At 47.7% G+C, this 15,519-nt stretch overlaps 1 protein-coding gene across 2 annotated transcripts in view; it reads left to right on the forward strand.

Moving 5' to 3' along the window:
• Positions 1–15,519, forward strand: part of CNGB1 (cyclic nucleotide gated channel subunit beta 1) — a 56,088-nt gene that overhangs the window by 21,751 nt on the left and 18,818 nt on the right. For both annotated transcript variants that reach the window (XM_073307381.2, XM_078848082.1), the window contains exons 4-10: positions 2,626–2,783; positions 3,682–3,852; positions 4,499–4,707; positions 5,336–5,386; positions 6,067–6,153; positions 14,142–14,206; positions 15,084–15,206. In XM_073307381.2, coding sequence (XP_073163482.1) covers positions 2,626–2,783; positions 3,682–3,852; positions 4,499–4,707; positions 5,336–5,386; positions 6,067–6,153; positions 14,142–14,206; positions 15,084–15,206 — 864 coding nt within the window. The remainder of the gene's footprint in view (positions 1–2,625; positions 2,784–3,681; positions 3,853–4,498; positions 4,708–5,335; positions 5,387–6,066; positions 6,154–14,141; positions 14,207–15,083; positions 15,207–15,519) is intronic.

Here is a 15,519-nt window from a genome sequence, read left to right on the forward strand (position 1 = left end):
CTAAATCATCCCAGTCAGGGCTTTGTCAAGCCTGACCTTAAAAACTTCTAAGGAAGGAGATTCCACCACCTCCCTAGGTAACGCATTCCAGTGTTTCACCACCCTCCTAGTGAAAATTTTTTTCCTAATATCCAACCTAAACCTCCCCCACTGCAACTTGAGACCATTACTCCTCGTTCTGTCATCTGCTACCACTGAAAACAGTCTAGATCCATCCTCTTTGAAACCCTCTTTCAGGTAGTTGAAAGCAGCTATCAAATCCCCCCTCATTCTTCTCTTCCGCAGACTAAACAATCCCAGTTCCCTCAGCCTCTCCTCATAAGTCATGTGTTCCAGTCTCCTAATCATTTTTGTTGCCCTCCGCTGGACTCTTTCCAATTTTTCCACATCCTTCTTGCAGTGTGGGGCCCAAAACTGGACACAGTACTCCAGATGAGGCCTCACCAATGTCCAATAGAGGGGAACGATCTGCTGACAATGCCCCTCCTTATACAGCCCAAAATGCCATTGGCCTTCTTGGCAACAAGGGCACACTGTTGACTCATATCCAGCTTCTCATCCACTGTAACCCCTAGGTCCTTTTCTGCAGAACTGCTGCGTAGCCATTCGGTCCCTAGTCTGTAGCGGTGCTTGGGATTCTTCCGTCCTAAGTGCAGGACTCTGCACTTGTCCTTGTTGAACCTCATCAGATTTCTTTTGGCCCAATCCTCTAATTTCTCTAGGGCCCTCTGTATCCTATCCCTACCCTCCAGCGTATCTACCTCTCCTCCCAGTTTAGTGTCATCTGCAAACTTGCTGAGGATGCAATCCACGCCATCCTCCAGATCATTAATGAAGTTATTGAACAAAACCAGCCCCAGGACCGACCCTTGGGTCACTCCGCTTGATACCGGCTGCCAACTAGACATGGAACCATTGATCACTACCCGTTGAGCCCAACAATCTAGCCAGCTTTCTGTCCACCTTATAGTCCATTCATCCAGCCCACACTTCTTTAACTTGCTGGCAAGAATACTGTGGGAGACCATGTCAAAAGCTTTGCTAAAGTCAAGGAATAACACGTCCACTGCTTTCCCCTCATCCACAGAGCCAGTTATCTCATCATAGAAGGCAATTAGATTAGTCAGGCATGACTTGCTCTTGGTGAATCCATGCTGACTGTTCCTGATCACTTTCCTCTCCTCTAAGTGCTTCAGAATTGATTCCTTGAGGACCTGCCCCATGATTTTTCCAGGAACTGAGGTGAGGCTGACTGGCCTGTGGTTCCCAGGATCCTCCTTCTTCCCTTTTTTAAAGATGGGCACTACATTAGCCTTTTTCCAGTCGTCCGGGACTTCCCCCGATCGCCATGAGTTTTCAAAGATAATGGCCAATGGCTCTGCAATCACATCCGCCAACTCCTTTAGCATTCTCGGATGTCCAGCTTTTCTAAATAATCCCGAACCACTTCTTTCTCCACAGAGGGCTGGTCACCTTCTCCCCATGCTGTGCTGCCCAATGCAGCAGTCTGGGAGCTGACCTTGTTCGTGAAGACAGAGGCAAAAAAAAAACATTGAGTACATTAGCTTTTTCCACTTCCTCTGTCACTAGGTTGCTTCCCTCATTCAGTAAGGGGCCCACACTTTCCTTGACTTTCTTCTTGTTGCTAACACACCTGAAGAAACCCTTCTTGTTACTCTTAATATCTCTTGCTAGCTACAACTCCAGGTGTGATTTGGCTTTCCTGATTTCACTCCTGCATGCCCAAGCAATATTTTTATACTCTTCCCTTGTCATTTGTCCAATCTTCCACTTCTTGTAAGCTTCTTTTTTGTGTTTAAGATCAGCTAGGATTTCACTGTGAAGCCAAGCTGGTCGCCTGCCATACTTACTATTCTTTCAACACATTGGGATGGTTTGTCCTTGTAACTTCAATAAGGATTCTTTAAAATACAGCCAGCTCTCCTGGACTCCTTTCCCCCTCATGTTATTCTCTCGGGGATCCTGCCCATCAGTTCCCTGAGGGAGTCAAAGTCTGCTTTTCTGAAGTCCAGGGTCCGTATTCTATGAGGAAAGAGTAAAATGTGGGCATGTTTAGTCTTGAGAAAAGAAGACTGAGGGGGGACCCGATAAGTCTTCAAATACCTTAAGGGCTGTTACAAAGAGGATGGTGATCAATTGTTCTCCATGTCCATGGAAGGTAGTTACAAGAGGTAACCAGCTTAATCTGCAGCAAGGGAGATTTAGTTTAGGTCTTAGGAAAAACTTTCCAACTGTTACTCTAGTTAAGTAATGGAATGGGTTACCACTACTTAGGTTGTGGAATCCCCATCAGTGGAGGATTTTAAGAAGAGGTTAGACAAATAACTGTCACAGATGGTCTAAAGGTACACTTGATCCTGCCTCAGCATGGGGAGACAATGACCTCTCGAGGTCCCTTCCAGCTCTACATTTCTATGATTCTCTGACTGTAATCCATGAGATTGGATTTACTTTAGTGGTCACACGTGACCGTGTACAGTTATGCAATAGCAACACTGACAGGGTTGAATCCTAACTAAGGATCCTACAGGTGAAGAAAAGGGCTTTGAACTGACACTCTTCTTTTATTTTACATTAGTAAATTCTCTAATGGTTTTTCTGCAGCTTGCCAAAGCGAGTAGGTTCAGCAACAAGCCAGAACAGTTCAACAATCAATGACCGGCTGCAGGAGCTGGTGAGGCTCTTTAAAGACAGGACTGAGAAAGTGAAAGAGAAACTGATTGACCCAGATACTACCTCTGATGATGAGACCCCGGTGGCATGTGAGTTACAGCTGGGTTTGGGACCTCTCAGTAGACAGGGAATGCTGAGCAAAAGGCAAAAGTTACTGAGCTGGAGAAACTGGCTTGGTAAAGCCCAAGTAATAAAAATGATGATTTGGTTTTGTAGCCTGGAAATTTAATAATTTACCTGTCTTCCAAGAATAGATAAAGGGTACGTACAAGGAGACGGAATTGTTGTGTAGAAGTGTGTGGACATGATGGTTCAATGAGTACGAATAGCCCTCTTAGAGCGGTGTTCAAGTCTATTGAAAGATCCTCAGTGAAATGATTGGTAACTTCAGTATCGTTCCATAGGCAAAAAAAATGCACATTGCAAACAAACAAAACACACTGCTCCAGATGACATGGCATAATTAGCAATCATTACCCAACAAAAAGGGAGGGACGATGGTCTTCTGTTTAAGGCAAAGGGCTGGAATTAAGGAGAGCTGGGTTCTGTTCCTTACTCTGCTACAGACTTGTGTGACCTTGAGCAATTCAGGTTAATCTCTGTTCCTCGGGTGTTTCATCTGTAAAATGGAGTAATAATACTTCCATACTGCAACAGAGTATTGTGAGGATGAATATACCAATAGTTTGACAGTGCTTTGAAATGTACAGCTGTATAAGTGCAGAGTATTATATTATAATTATGAAAGACCCAGGAGTGAGCTGGCATGAAGGCTGAGCTGTTTCTTAGTCTTTGAGAGAGGCTGGTCTGTGAAGAGAATGTAAAAGTCATGAACATTAACAAAGCTCTTAGCTAGGAATGCAGACTGGCCTTTCAGGAAGAGGCTATGTTAATAAGAGAAAAGTTTAATGACCAGGGACAAACATGAGAACTTCAGCCCGTCAGAGAAGTTTGGGCTGCTTTCAGTAATTCTATGAATGTTCATAGCCCCTTCCAGGAAAACCTCTCCAGAACCACTACCACCACCAGAACGAAAAGAGGCAGAAGCTGAAGTGGAGGAACATTACTGTGAGATGCTGTGCTGCAAATTCAGATGCCGCCCCTGTTTGAGCCATGTGAGAAAGTACCGGTTCCCGAGCAGCATAGACCCTCTCACCAGTAAGTAATTGAAAAATCTGATTGGTTGAGATAATGCTGCTGCTCCATTTATGAGAAAGGGAAGATAAAAGTAGAGATAGAATGGAAAGAAAGGAGGAGAGGTGGAGAAAGAAATGGGAGAGTTGGGAGAGTGGTAAGGACACCAAGGAAGGAAGAAAGGAATGATTTAGACCCTGTCTATGATTGAATTTTTTTCATTTGGAAGAGCAGAAGGAAGTGATAAATGCTTTTAGGTATCATAGCTAGCCTCAGTTTTTGCCCCACAGCTGGCAAGGGCAGCAATGCACCAGTGGTTTTTGGCCACTTTGTCTGACAGACTTTGTCAGACTGCTCTGAAAATCTCCTGAAAACCCAGTTCCTTCCCTGCCAGCTACTCACTCTTCTTAACCACCTGGCTCATTTCTAAGAGTCAGCTCTCTCCAAAAGCCAGCAGCTATTTCAGTGTAGTTGCAAAAGAAAAAAAAAAGTGGATAATCTGAAAGCAGAGCAAAGGCAGCCTGAAATAAAGTGCTTGGAATTTAGTAAGTTTTGTTCCCTTTAATTTTTAGTGCCTAATTCATTCACCTTACAGTCACCCCTGTGGACAATATGTGGCTATTCCCTGTCAGCTGCTCACTAATTTTGACCTGTGCTTCCCTCTGTTTAGATTTGATGTATGTGCTGTGGCTGTTCTTTGTTGTTCTGGCCTGGAATTGGAACTGCTGGCTGATTCCAGTACGCTGGGCCTTTCCATACCAGATGCCTGAAAACCTCCATTGGTGGCTACTTGTAGACTATCTCTGCGACCTCATCTACTTTCTGGACATCACTGTCTTTCAGGTCCGCCTGCAGTTTGTCCAAGGAGGAGACATAATCGTAAGTAGCAGCTAGTAGCAGTTCCCTCACAAGGCAAAATTTCAAACGGGACTTTGGCTTGCTTTGGGTACCTCCTGTTGTAATTCTTGAAGTCCATAGAAAGGTTTTTTGGCAAAAATTGGGAGATAAGAACATATAGCAAAAAGGCAGCTCTCCCACCTCTTCCCTTATTTACTTCGTTGGCCCTGAGTGAATTTTTTTACTCACAGAGTACATCATGAAATGTTCACTGTGCAGAGGAGAAGCTATGGAAAGAGGCTTTGGGATCTACAATTTACTCAGTGTCCTAAGGAGAATGTGCAGCTAAGTGAGGCTGTTCCTCAACAACCCCGCCCTCCTTTTATCAAGCCACATCTCCCTGTTTTCCTTATACAGAAGAACCACCATGTTCACTGTGGCGAGGTCATGGCAATATCTATAGTGTGGTGGGGAGATGATGTCATTTCCCATCCCAATCCCTTCCCCACATAATTAGGACTCTTCTGCGCCCCTCTTCTATATAATAGGAAGGAAGTATCTGGTGATATCGTGTAGGTACCTCCTCTCTGCCTTTTCAGTCAGGTGCAGGTCAGTAAACCTCACCGCCAACCAGTGATGATGTTTCCCTCTGTTTCCTGTTCTCCTCTAGACTGATAAAAAGGCCATGCGACAGAACTACCTGAAATCCCGACGCTTCAAGGTCTGACACACTGTGTTTGATTTTTACACATATTTATTATTATTTAAAGGACACATTACAATCATATTTTGAAATCCATATCCTCATGTTATTAGTCACACCTCTGCATATTAGGACCAGAATAATTTTTAAAATCTGTGTGATAGTTATCTTGACAGATGTAGGCCAGGTTTAGGATGGCCCTGTCTGGGTATGAAAGGAATGGAAAGGAGGCTAGGAGCCTTTCCTCGTACCCTGGGTGTGTGTCTGGACAAGGGCTAGCCATATATAACTGGAGATCGCTCTTTGATATGTCAGTGCCAAAGGCAGCAGTAGCCTCCTCAGAGAGGGCTAGGAAGTGGAGAGCTAGTTGGAGGTGGGCAAGACAGCAGGCTGCACACATTTAAGGGTGGTGGAGATCCTGTTGCAATGTTGGCTTTGCCAGCGCCCCGGTTGTTATGTGTACAAATTTATGGAAGTTTGTGGCTAATTTGTGCAGAACATGAGTTTTATTTCCATTGACTTACCCTGCTGCACCCCTGGATCCCCGTATTGATTTCAATGGAAGTTGCTTCCTAGTAAATGAAGCCAGAGTTGGGTCCCGAACACCCTTTCCTGAGTACTGATAGAAGCAAGAGAGCCCCATGATGATTTCAATTCACCACTGTGTTTTCTGTTGTGATCTCACATGTGAGTTTTAGATGGACGTGTTCTGCCTTCTTCCCCTGGATTTCTTTTACTTCAAAGTTGGCGTAAATTCTCTCTTGCGGTTGCCTCGCTGTTTTAAGGTAAGTCAGGAGGTTACAAAAACAAGGGGGGAGGGGACTGCATTTTTAGTTAATGTGGCAGAATCTTGTACTGTTTTTGATGCACTCTTGCTGTCTGCAGAAGTAGATTAATTGTAGATGACAGTATAATTGCATGGGGGCAGGGAGGGGAAGAGGTTTGTCCTTTTGAAGGAATTACTAAAAGTTGCCATACATTTTAGTTGTCATTAGGAGCATCATAATTTCTTTTATTTGGGGGAGGACATACTAAGGGTCTGATCCTGTGTCTATTGAAGATAATGGAAGTTTTGCCATTGATTCCAATGACAAGAGGAGTGAGTTCCATATCATATGATTATAAATTTTCCACATTGCTGTAATGGGATCTGAGGTAAGCAGGGAACAACTCTCCTGTGAGAGATTTTGAAGCAATTAAGGTTTTAAAGGAAAGAACAATAATGTTTCAAAAATTTGAGGACATATGAAAGCTAATTTCAGCTAGAAGATTAGACAGCTCAGTGGGCTATGAAGTCACTAGTTCAAATCTAAGCCACGTTAGTAGCAAGTGAAAGTCATTACCACCTATTTTGTGGCATATGTGAAATGAGTCACTAGTCTCAGGGTATGTCTACACTACGGAATTAGGTCGAATTTATAGAAGTCGGTTTTTTAGAAATCGGTTTTATATATTCCAGTGTGTGTGTCCCCACAGAAAATGCTCTAAGTGCATTAAGTGCAGTAACTTGGCGGAGCGCTTCCACAGTACCGAGGTTAGAGTCGACTTCCGGAGTGTTGCACTGTGGGTAGCTGTCCCACAGTTCCCACAGTCTCTGCTGCCCATTGGAATTCTGGGTTGAGATCCCAATGCCTGATGGGGCTAAAACATTGTCTCAGGTGGTTCTGGGTACATATTGTCAGGCCCCCATTCTCTCCCTCCCTCCGTGAAAGCAAGGGCAGACAATCGTTTCGCGCCTTTTTTCCTGAGTTACCTGTGCAGACACCATACCACGGCAAGCATGGAGCCTGCTCAGGTAACCGTCACCGTATGTCTCCTGGGTGCTGGCAGACGCGGTACTACATTGCTACACAGTAGCAGCAACCCATTGCCTTCTGGCAGCAGACGGTGCAATAGGACTGGTAGCCGTCATCATCATGTCCGAGGTGCTCCTGGCCACATCGGCCAGGAGCGCCTGGGCAGACATGGGTGCAGGGACTAAATTTGGAGTGACTTGACCAGGTCATTCTCTTTAGTCCTGCCATCAGTCCTATTGAACCATCTTATGGTGAGCAGGCAGGCGATACGGATTGCTAGCGGTCCTATTGCATCATCTTCTGCCGGGCAGCCATGAGATGTGGATAGCTAGCAGTCGTATTGTACCATCTTCTGCCAGGCAGGCAAGAGGTGAGGATGGCTAGCAGTTGTATTGCACTATTTTCTGCCGAGCAGCCATGAGATGTGGATGGCATGCAGTCCTTCTGCACCGTCTGCTGCCAGCCAAAGATGTAAAAGATAGATGGAGTGGATCAAAACAAGAAATAGACCAGATTTGTTTTGTACTCATTTGCTTCCCCGCCCCACCCGTCCAGGGGACTCATTCCTCTAGGTCACACTGCAGTCACTCACAGAGAAGGTGCAGCGAGGTAAATCTAGCCATGTATCAATCAGAGGCCAGACTAACCTCCTTGTTCCAATAAGAACAATAACTTAGGTGCACCATTTCTTATTGGAACCCTCCGTGAAGTCCTGCCTGAAATACTCCTTGATGTAAAGCCACCCCCTTTGTTGATTTTAGCTCCCTGAAGCCAACCCTGTAAGCCATGTCGTCAGTCGCCCCTCCCTCCGTCAGACCAACGGCAGACAATCGTTCAGCGCCTTTTTTCTGTGCGGACGCCATACCAAGGCAAGCATGGAGGCCGCTCAGCTCACTTTGGCAATTAGGAGCACATTAAACACCACACGCATTATCCAGCAGTATATGCAGCACCAGAACCTGGCAGAGCAATACCGGGCAAGGAGGCAACGTCAGCGTGGTCACGTGAGTGATAGGACATGGACACAGATTTCTCTGAAAGCATGGGCCCTGCCAATGCATGCATCATGGTGCTGATGGGGCAGGTTCATGCTGTGGAATGCCGATTCTGGGCTCGGGAAACAAGCACAGACTGGTGGGACTGCATAGTGTTGCAGGTCTGGGACGATTGCCAGTGGCTGCGAAACTTTCGCATGCGTAAGGGTGAACTTTCATGGAACTTTGTGACTTGCTTTCCTCTTCCCTGAAGCGCATGAATACCAAGATGAGAGCAGCCCTCACAGTTGAGAAGCGAGTGGCGATAGCCTTGTGGAAGCTTGCAACGCCAGACAGCTACCGGTCAGTTGGGAATCAATTTGGAGTGGGCAAATCTACTGTTGGGGCTGCTGTGATGCAAGTAGCCCACGCAATCAAAGATCTGCTGATATCAAGGGTAGTGACCCTGGGAAATGTGCAGGTCATAGTGGATGGCTTTGCTGCAATGGGATTCCCTAACTGTGGTGGGGCCATAGACGGAACCCATATTCCTATCTTGGCACTGGAGCACCAAGCCGGCGAGTACATAAACCACAAGGGGTACTTTTCAATAGTGCTGCAAGCTCTGGTGGATCACAAGGGACGTTTCACCAACATCAACGTGGGATGGCCGGGAAAGGTGCATGACGCTCGCATCTTCAGGAACTCTGGTCTGTTTCAAAAGCTGCAGGAAGGGACTTTCTTCCCAGACCAGAAAATAACTGTTGGGGATGTTGAAATGCCTATATGTATTCTTGGGGACCCAGCCTACCCCTTAATGCCATGGCTCATGAAGCCGTACACAGGCAGCCTGGACAGTAGTCAGGAGCTGTTCAACTACAGGCTGAGCAAGTGCAGAATGGTGGTAGAATGTGCATTTGGACGTTTAAAGGCGCGCTGGCGCAGTTTACTGACTCGCTTAGACCTCAGCGAAACCAATATTCCCACTGTTATTACTGCTCGCTGTGTGCTCCACAATATCTGTGAGAGTAAGGGGGAGACGTTTATGGCGGGGTGGGAGGTTGAGGCAAATTGCCTGGCTGCTGGTTACGCGCAGCCGGACACCAGGGTGGTTAGAAGAGCACAGGAGGGCGCAGTACGCATCAGAGAAGCTTTGAAAACCAGTTTCATGACTGGCCAGGCTACGGTGTGAAAGTTCTCTTTGTTTCTCCTTGATGAAACCCCCCCGCCCCTTGGTTCACTCTACTTCCCTTCAAGCTAACCACCCTCCCCTCCTCCCTTTAATCATTGCTTGCAGAGGCAATAAAGTCATTGTTGCTTCACATTCATGCATTCTTTATTCATTCATCACACAAATAGAGGGACGACTACCAAGGTAGCCCAGGAAGGGTGGTGGAGGAGGGAAGGAAAATGCCACACAGCACTTTAAAAGTTTACAACTTTAAAATTTATTGAATGCCAGTCTTCTTTTTTTGGGGCAATCGTCTGTGGCGGAGTGGCTGGTTGGCTGGTGGCCCCCCCCACCGCGTTCTTGGGCGTCTGAGTGAGGAGGATATGGAACTTGGGGAGGAGGGCGGTTGGTTACACAGGGGCTGTAGCGGCAGTCTGTGCTCCAGCTGCCTTTGCTGCAGCTCAACCATACACTGGAGCATACTGTTTGGTCCTCCAGCAGCCTCAGCATTGAATCCTGCCTCCTCTCATCACGCTGCCACCACATTTGAGCTTCAGCCCTGTCTTCAGCCCACCACTTACTCTCTTCAGCCCGCCACCTCTCCTCCCGGTCATTTTGTGCTTTCCTGCACTCTGACATTATTTGCCTCCACGCATTCGTCTGTGCTCTGTCAGTGTGGGAGGACTGCATGAACTCAGAGAACATTTAATCATGAGTGCGTTTTTTTTTCTTTCTAATCTTCACTAGCCTCTGGGAAGGAGAAGATCCTGTGATCATTGAAACACATGCAGCTGGAGGAGAAAAAAAAAGGGACAGCGGTATTTAAAAAGACACATTTTATAAAACAGTGGCTACAGTCTTTCAGGGTAAACCTTGCTGTTAACATTACATACATAGCACATGTGCTTTCGTTACAAGGTCGCATTTTGCCTCCCCCCACCGTGTGGCTACCCCCTCAACCCTCCCCCTCCCCGTGGCTAACAGTGGGGAACATTTCTGTTCAGCCGCAGGCAAACAGCTCAGCCGGAACGGGGTCCTCTGAATGTCCCCTGAAGAAAAGCACCCTATTTCAACCAGGAGACCATGAATGATATCTCACTCTCCTGAGGATAACACAGAGAGATAAAGAACGGATGTTGTTTGAACGCCAGCAAACATGCACTGCAATGCTTTGTTGTACAATGATTCCCGAGTATGTGTTACTGGCCTGGAGTGGTAAAGTGTCCTACCATGAAGGACGCAATAAGGCTGCCCTCCCCAGAAACCTTTTGCAAAGGCTTTGGGAGTACATCCAGGAGAGCCTCAAATGCCAGGGCAAATTAATCCTTTCAGATGCTTGCTTTTAAACCATGTATAGTATTTTAAAAGGTACACTCACCGGAGGTCCCTTCTCCACCTGCCGGGTCCAGGAGGCAGCCTTGGGTGGGTTCGGGGGGTACTGGCTCCAGGTCCAGGGTGAGAAACAGTTCCTGGCTGTCGGGAAAACCGGTTTCTCAGCTTGCTTGCTGTGAGCTATCTACAACCTCATCATCATCATCATTATCTTCTTCGTCCCCAAAACCTGCTTCTGTGTTGCCTCCATCTCCACTGAAGGAGTCAAACAACATGGCTGGGGTAGTGGTGGCTGAACCCCCTAAAATGGCATCATCATAGAAGCAGCAAGTTTGGGGCTCTGACTCGGAGCGGCCGTTCACCCCTCTGGTTTTCTGGTAGGCTTGCCTCAGCTCCTTAAGTTTCACGCGGCACTGCTTCGGATCCCTGTTATGGCCTCTGTCCTTCATGCCCTGGGAGATTTTGACAAAGGTTTTGGCATTTCGAAAACTGGAACGGAATTCTGATAGCACGGATTCCTCTCCCCATACAGCGATCAGATCCTGTACCTCCCGTTCAGTCCCTGCTGGAGCTCTTTTGCGATTCTGGGACTCCATCATGGTCATCTCTGCTGATGAGTTCTGCATGGTCACCTGCAGCTTACCACGCTGCCCAAACAGGAAATGAGATTCAAAAGTTCGCAGTTCTTTTCCTGTCTACCTGGCCAGTGCATCTGAGTTGAGAGTGCTGTCCAGAGCGGTCACAATGGAGCACTCTGGGATAGCTCCTGGAGGCCAATACCGTCGAATTGTGTCCACAGTACCCCAAATTCGACCCAGCAAGGCCGATTTAAGCACTAATCCACTTGTCAGGGGTGGAGTATGGAAATCGATTTTAAGAGCCCTTTAAGTCGAAATAAAGGGCTTCATCGTGTGGACGGGTGCAGGTTTACATCGATTTAATGCTGCTAAATTCGACCTAAAGTACTAGTGTAGACCAGGACTTAGGATGGTCCCTAATGGACTGGGCTTTAGGAGAAAGGCCAAGATTTGAAAGGTTCATGGAAGATTTGAGTCTCCAGGGCTGTCAATCCAGCGCCTTACCCCAACCCTAAAACCCACTTAAAATTGTAAAATACTGAATAAAATTAAAAAGATCAGTGATAATTAAAAGAAGCATCGGAATCTCTCATCTCCCACCTTCTGTAGTTTTTGATACAGAACTACTGTAGAAGTACAATTGAAAGGGAAATGAGATTTTTTGGAGGGTGCCTGGAGGTGAAACATAGTTCTTCTCAGTTAAAGAAGTGGTTCTCAACTAGGGGTAAGCGTACCCCTGGGGATACACAGAGGTCTTCCAGGAGGTACATCAACTCATCTAGACGCTTGCCTAGTTTTACAACAGGCTACAATAAAAGCACTAGTGAAGTCAGTACAAACTAAAATTTCATACAGACAGTGAATTGTCTATACTGCTCTCTATACGACACACTGAAATGTAAGTACAATAGCGATATTCCAATTGATTTATTTTATAATTATATGGTAAAAATAAGAAACTTTGCAATTCTTCAGTATTCGTGGGGCTGTGACACTTTTGTATTATTATATTTTGTAAGCAAGTAGTTTTTAAGTGAGGTGAAACTTGGGGGTAGGCAAGACAGATCAGACTGCTGTAGTGGGGTGGTCACCTGCTCCGGCCTTAAAGGGCTTAAAACAGCCCAGGAGAGGGCTGTGGCTGGGAGCCAGCAGTTCCCGGGGTGATTGGGGGAAGCAGGCTCAGCTGCAGCCACGCACCAGTCAGGGCTCAGCTGGCCCATATAAGAGGCCTGTGGGCTAGGCACAGACTCTCTCTCTGCCTTTAGAGGGAGAAGGGCCTGGCTGCTGGGGTGAGTACCAGAGGAGCTGGGAGGCTCCAGATTGGAAAAGCCCCAGACTGCAGGCCTAGTGGAAGGCCAAAAAGGGTACTGAGGCTGCAGGGGGCAGCCCATGGGTAGGCGGAGGCAGCAGGTCCAAACCCCCCTTGCCTGTGAGTGGCTTATACACAGTGGTGAGCTGGAGCCAGTTTGCTAGAGCCGGTTGTTACATTCAGAAGCCGTTTTAGAGCCGGTTGTTACATTCAGAAGCCCTTTTAGAGCCGGTTGTTCCGCGGGGGAGAACCGGTTCTAAAAGGGCTTCTAAATTTTACCGGCCAAAAGTGGCACCTTAAGCACCACTCCACCGGTGCTCCAGCCCTGGAGCACCCAAGGGGAAAATTTGGTGGGTGCAGAGCACGCACCGGCAGCTCCCCGGCCCCAGCTCATCCCACCTCCGCTCCGCCTCCTCCCCTGAACACGCCGCCCCACTCTACTTCTCTGCCCCCCACCCCAGGCTTCCCACGAACCAGCTGTTTGCGCTGGAAGCTGGGGCAGGCTGAGAAGCAAGCGGTGGCTTCCCGCTCAGGCCCGCGGAGGGGAGGTCGGGCAGGGGGGCCACCCGCGCCGCAGTAGGTAACTGGGGGGGGGGGGGCGGCAGGGAGCTTCTCTGCCACCCTCGCCCTAAGTGGGAAGCTGCCGTCTGCTTCTCAGTCCTCCCCGGCTTCCTGCCGAACAGCTGATTCGCAGGAAGCCGGAAGGGGGGCGCAGAGAAGCAGAGCGAGGCAGTGGGTTCAGGGGAGGAGGCGGAGCAGAGGTGAGCTGGGGCCAGGTGTGGGGCAGGGAGCTGCCGGTGGGTGCTCTGCACCCACCAAATTTTCCCCGTGGGTGCCCCAGCCCCGGAGCACTAGGGAGTCAGCATCTAAGATGCCACTTTTGATGTGATCAGTGGGGAGAGTGGCTGCTCCCCCGTCCCTAGGAGCCAGAGGGACCTGCTGGATGCTTCCTGGGAGCTGCCCCAGGTAAGCACCTCTGGGACTCCACACCTCGCCCCCCCGGCAGGTGCCTCTGGCTCTTAGGGGTGGGGTGGGCACCCACTATGATGGCCCACGAGACCTTCCTGCCCAATTCTGGGGCAGTCAGGGGAGGGGGGTGGATGGGGCAGGAGTCCTGGGGGGCGGGGGTGGGCAACAATTCCCTCGAGGGGTGAGGAGGGAACCTGTTGTTAAGATTTTGGCACCTCATCACTGCTTATACACTGCAGTCTGCCTCAGTGTGTGGGGGCTCAATGGTGACTGGCAGTAGCCAAAGACTGAGGTGAGGTGGGGATAGTGGGTGGGGGTTCCCTGGGGAGGGGAGACCCAGAGACTGTGGGGGTACTGCTAGGGGGCAGCACTCTGGGTAAAAGGGGCATGGGGGTCTGGGAGGGACACGGGGGCAAGCGGGACACCGGCCTGCAGAGGGCGCTCTGGAGGCTGGAAGAGCTAATTCCCTGAGAGACCAGCAGGAGGTGCCGCAGGGGTGAGTCCTGCACCGTGACGGGGGTACAGTAATCTGGAAAGATTGAGAGCCACTGAATTAAAGGATTCTCATTCAAGCCCTATTGAAAACTAGTTACCAGCTGTGATTGATGGAACGCTAATGCACATTGTATCATTCTCTTTAACAGTACATGGCCTTCTTTGAGTTTAATGACCGGCTTGAAGCTATCCTGAGCAAGGCATATGTCTACAGGTGAGGGAAAACCCCCTGATACATTTTTATTTTTGGAGGAAGATCTTTTTGGGACTTTTCTTTTATTGGAGGGGGAAGAGGTGCAATTTGGTGGAGATCCAGCAATCTCCATCCAAACATAGTTCCTCTTTGACTATGATTTAATCACATATGGGGAACATTCTATATAGAGAAAATTCTTCCTCCTCATTATTGACTGCCACAATCGCAGTGACTTCTCCTGAGACTGGAAATATCTCCTGGGAGGCTGACAACACTAACAGTGTTGATAACACCGGAATCAAACCTCACCTTAGGGCCTCCGCAGCCCAAAGCATGTTACTTTTTCAGCTCTCCCTAGCCAAGAAGCAAGAGACTCATTTTCAGTCATTCTTAACTCTTGTCTTTCGCATGGTAGCACATGGCACTGCTTCCAGGATATGTCGCAGATCCACAATATGAAAGATGACTGTAGAAAAATGACCTATGTTAATGATAGCCTTTAGTCATTAACCTCTTCCAAGTTGCAGCTCCATGTGATAAATGCTATCAACATTATTTGAAATGATCCCTTTGTTCCCAAAGCAACTGGGAGCAGAAGTAGTGGGGATAAACAGTGTAAAGCAGCCGGTAAAAATATTACTTTCCCCTACATTTTTAAAGAGTTGTACAGAGCTTTACCGTGTGACTGGTGGGGAATCCTTTGGAATAATTAGAGTCAAATGTTCCGAAGCACTCCTTTTTCTCTTTCTAATAGAACTATAAATATCAGTGGTTGCCCTGTGTTTCTATTAATTATTTTTCACTTTTAACTATGGTATTTTGGGGGATTTGAAGGTGTTTTTCATTATCGGGTACCTTGTAATCTTTCCTCTTTCATTGTTGCTTTTCTTTGCAGAGTGATAAGGACCACAGCCTATTTACTCTTCAGCTTACACGTGAACTCATGCCTGTATTACTGGGCATCATCGTACCAGGGACTGGGTTCTACCATATGGGTCTATAACGGGGAGGGAAACAGGTACTTAGTATGCGTGCCCTCTGTTTTGGAATAGGCCAATGCAGCAGAATAGGAGCGATAGAGAGACAGTCAAGATGCAGCTAAGGCTGAATTAATACCACACTATTGACACATGAGTCCACCTTTTCGTCAAAAGCCTAACATTTCCAGTACAATATCATCGCTGTTTGATTTATATAGGCAGGGCTGGTAGCGCTGCCTGTTGTTAAAGTTGCCTGACTCTTTCCATTATAACTCCATTGCTTATAACTTTGGTAAACTTTAACCATTGAGGTTGACATTTTACATGCCATGTGTCTGCCTCAGTCTGGAT

Source organism: Lepidochelys kempii, chromosome 12 (genome assembly GCF_965140285.1).
Source record: "Lepidochelys kempii isolate rLepKem1 chromosome 12, rLepKem1.hap1, whole genome shotgun sequence".
In the NCBI taxonomy this organism is placed as follows: domain Eukaryota; kingdom Metazoa; phylum Chordata; order Testudines; family Cheloniidae; genus Lepidochelys; species Lepidochelys kempii.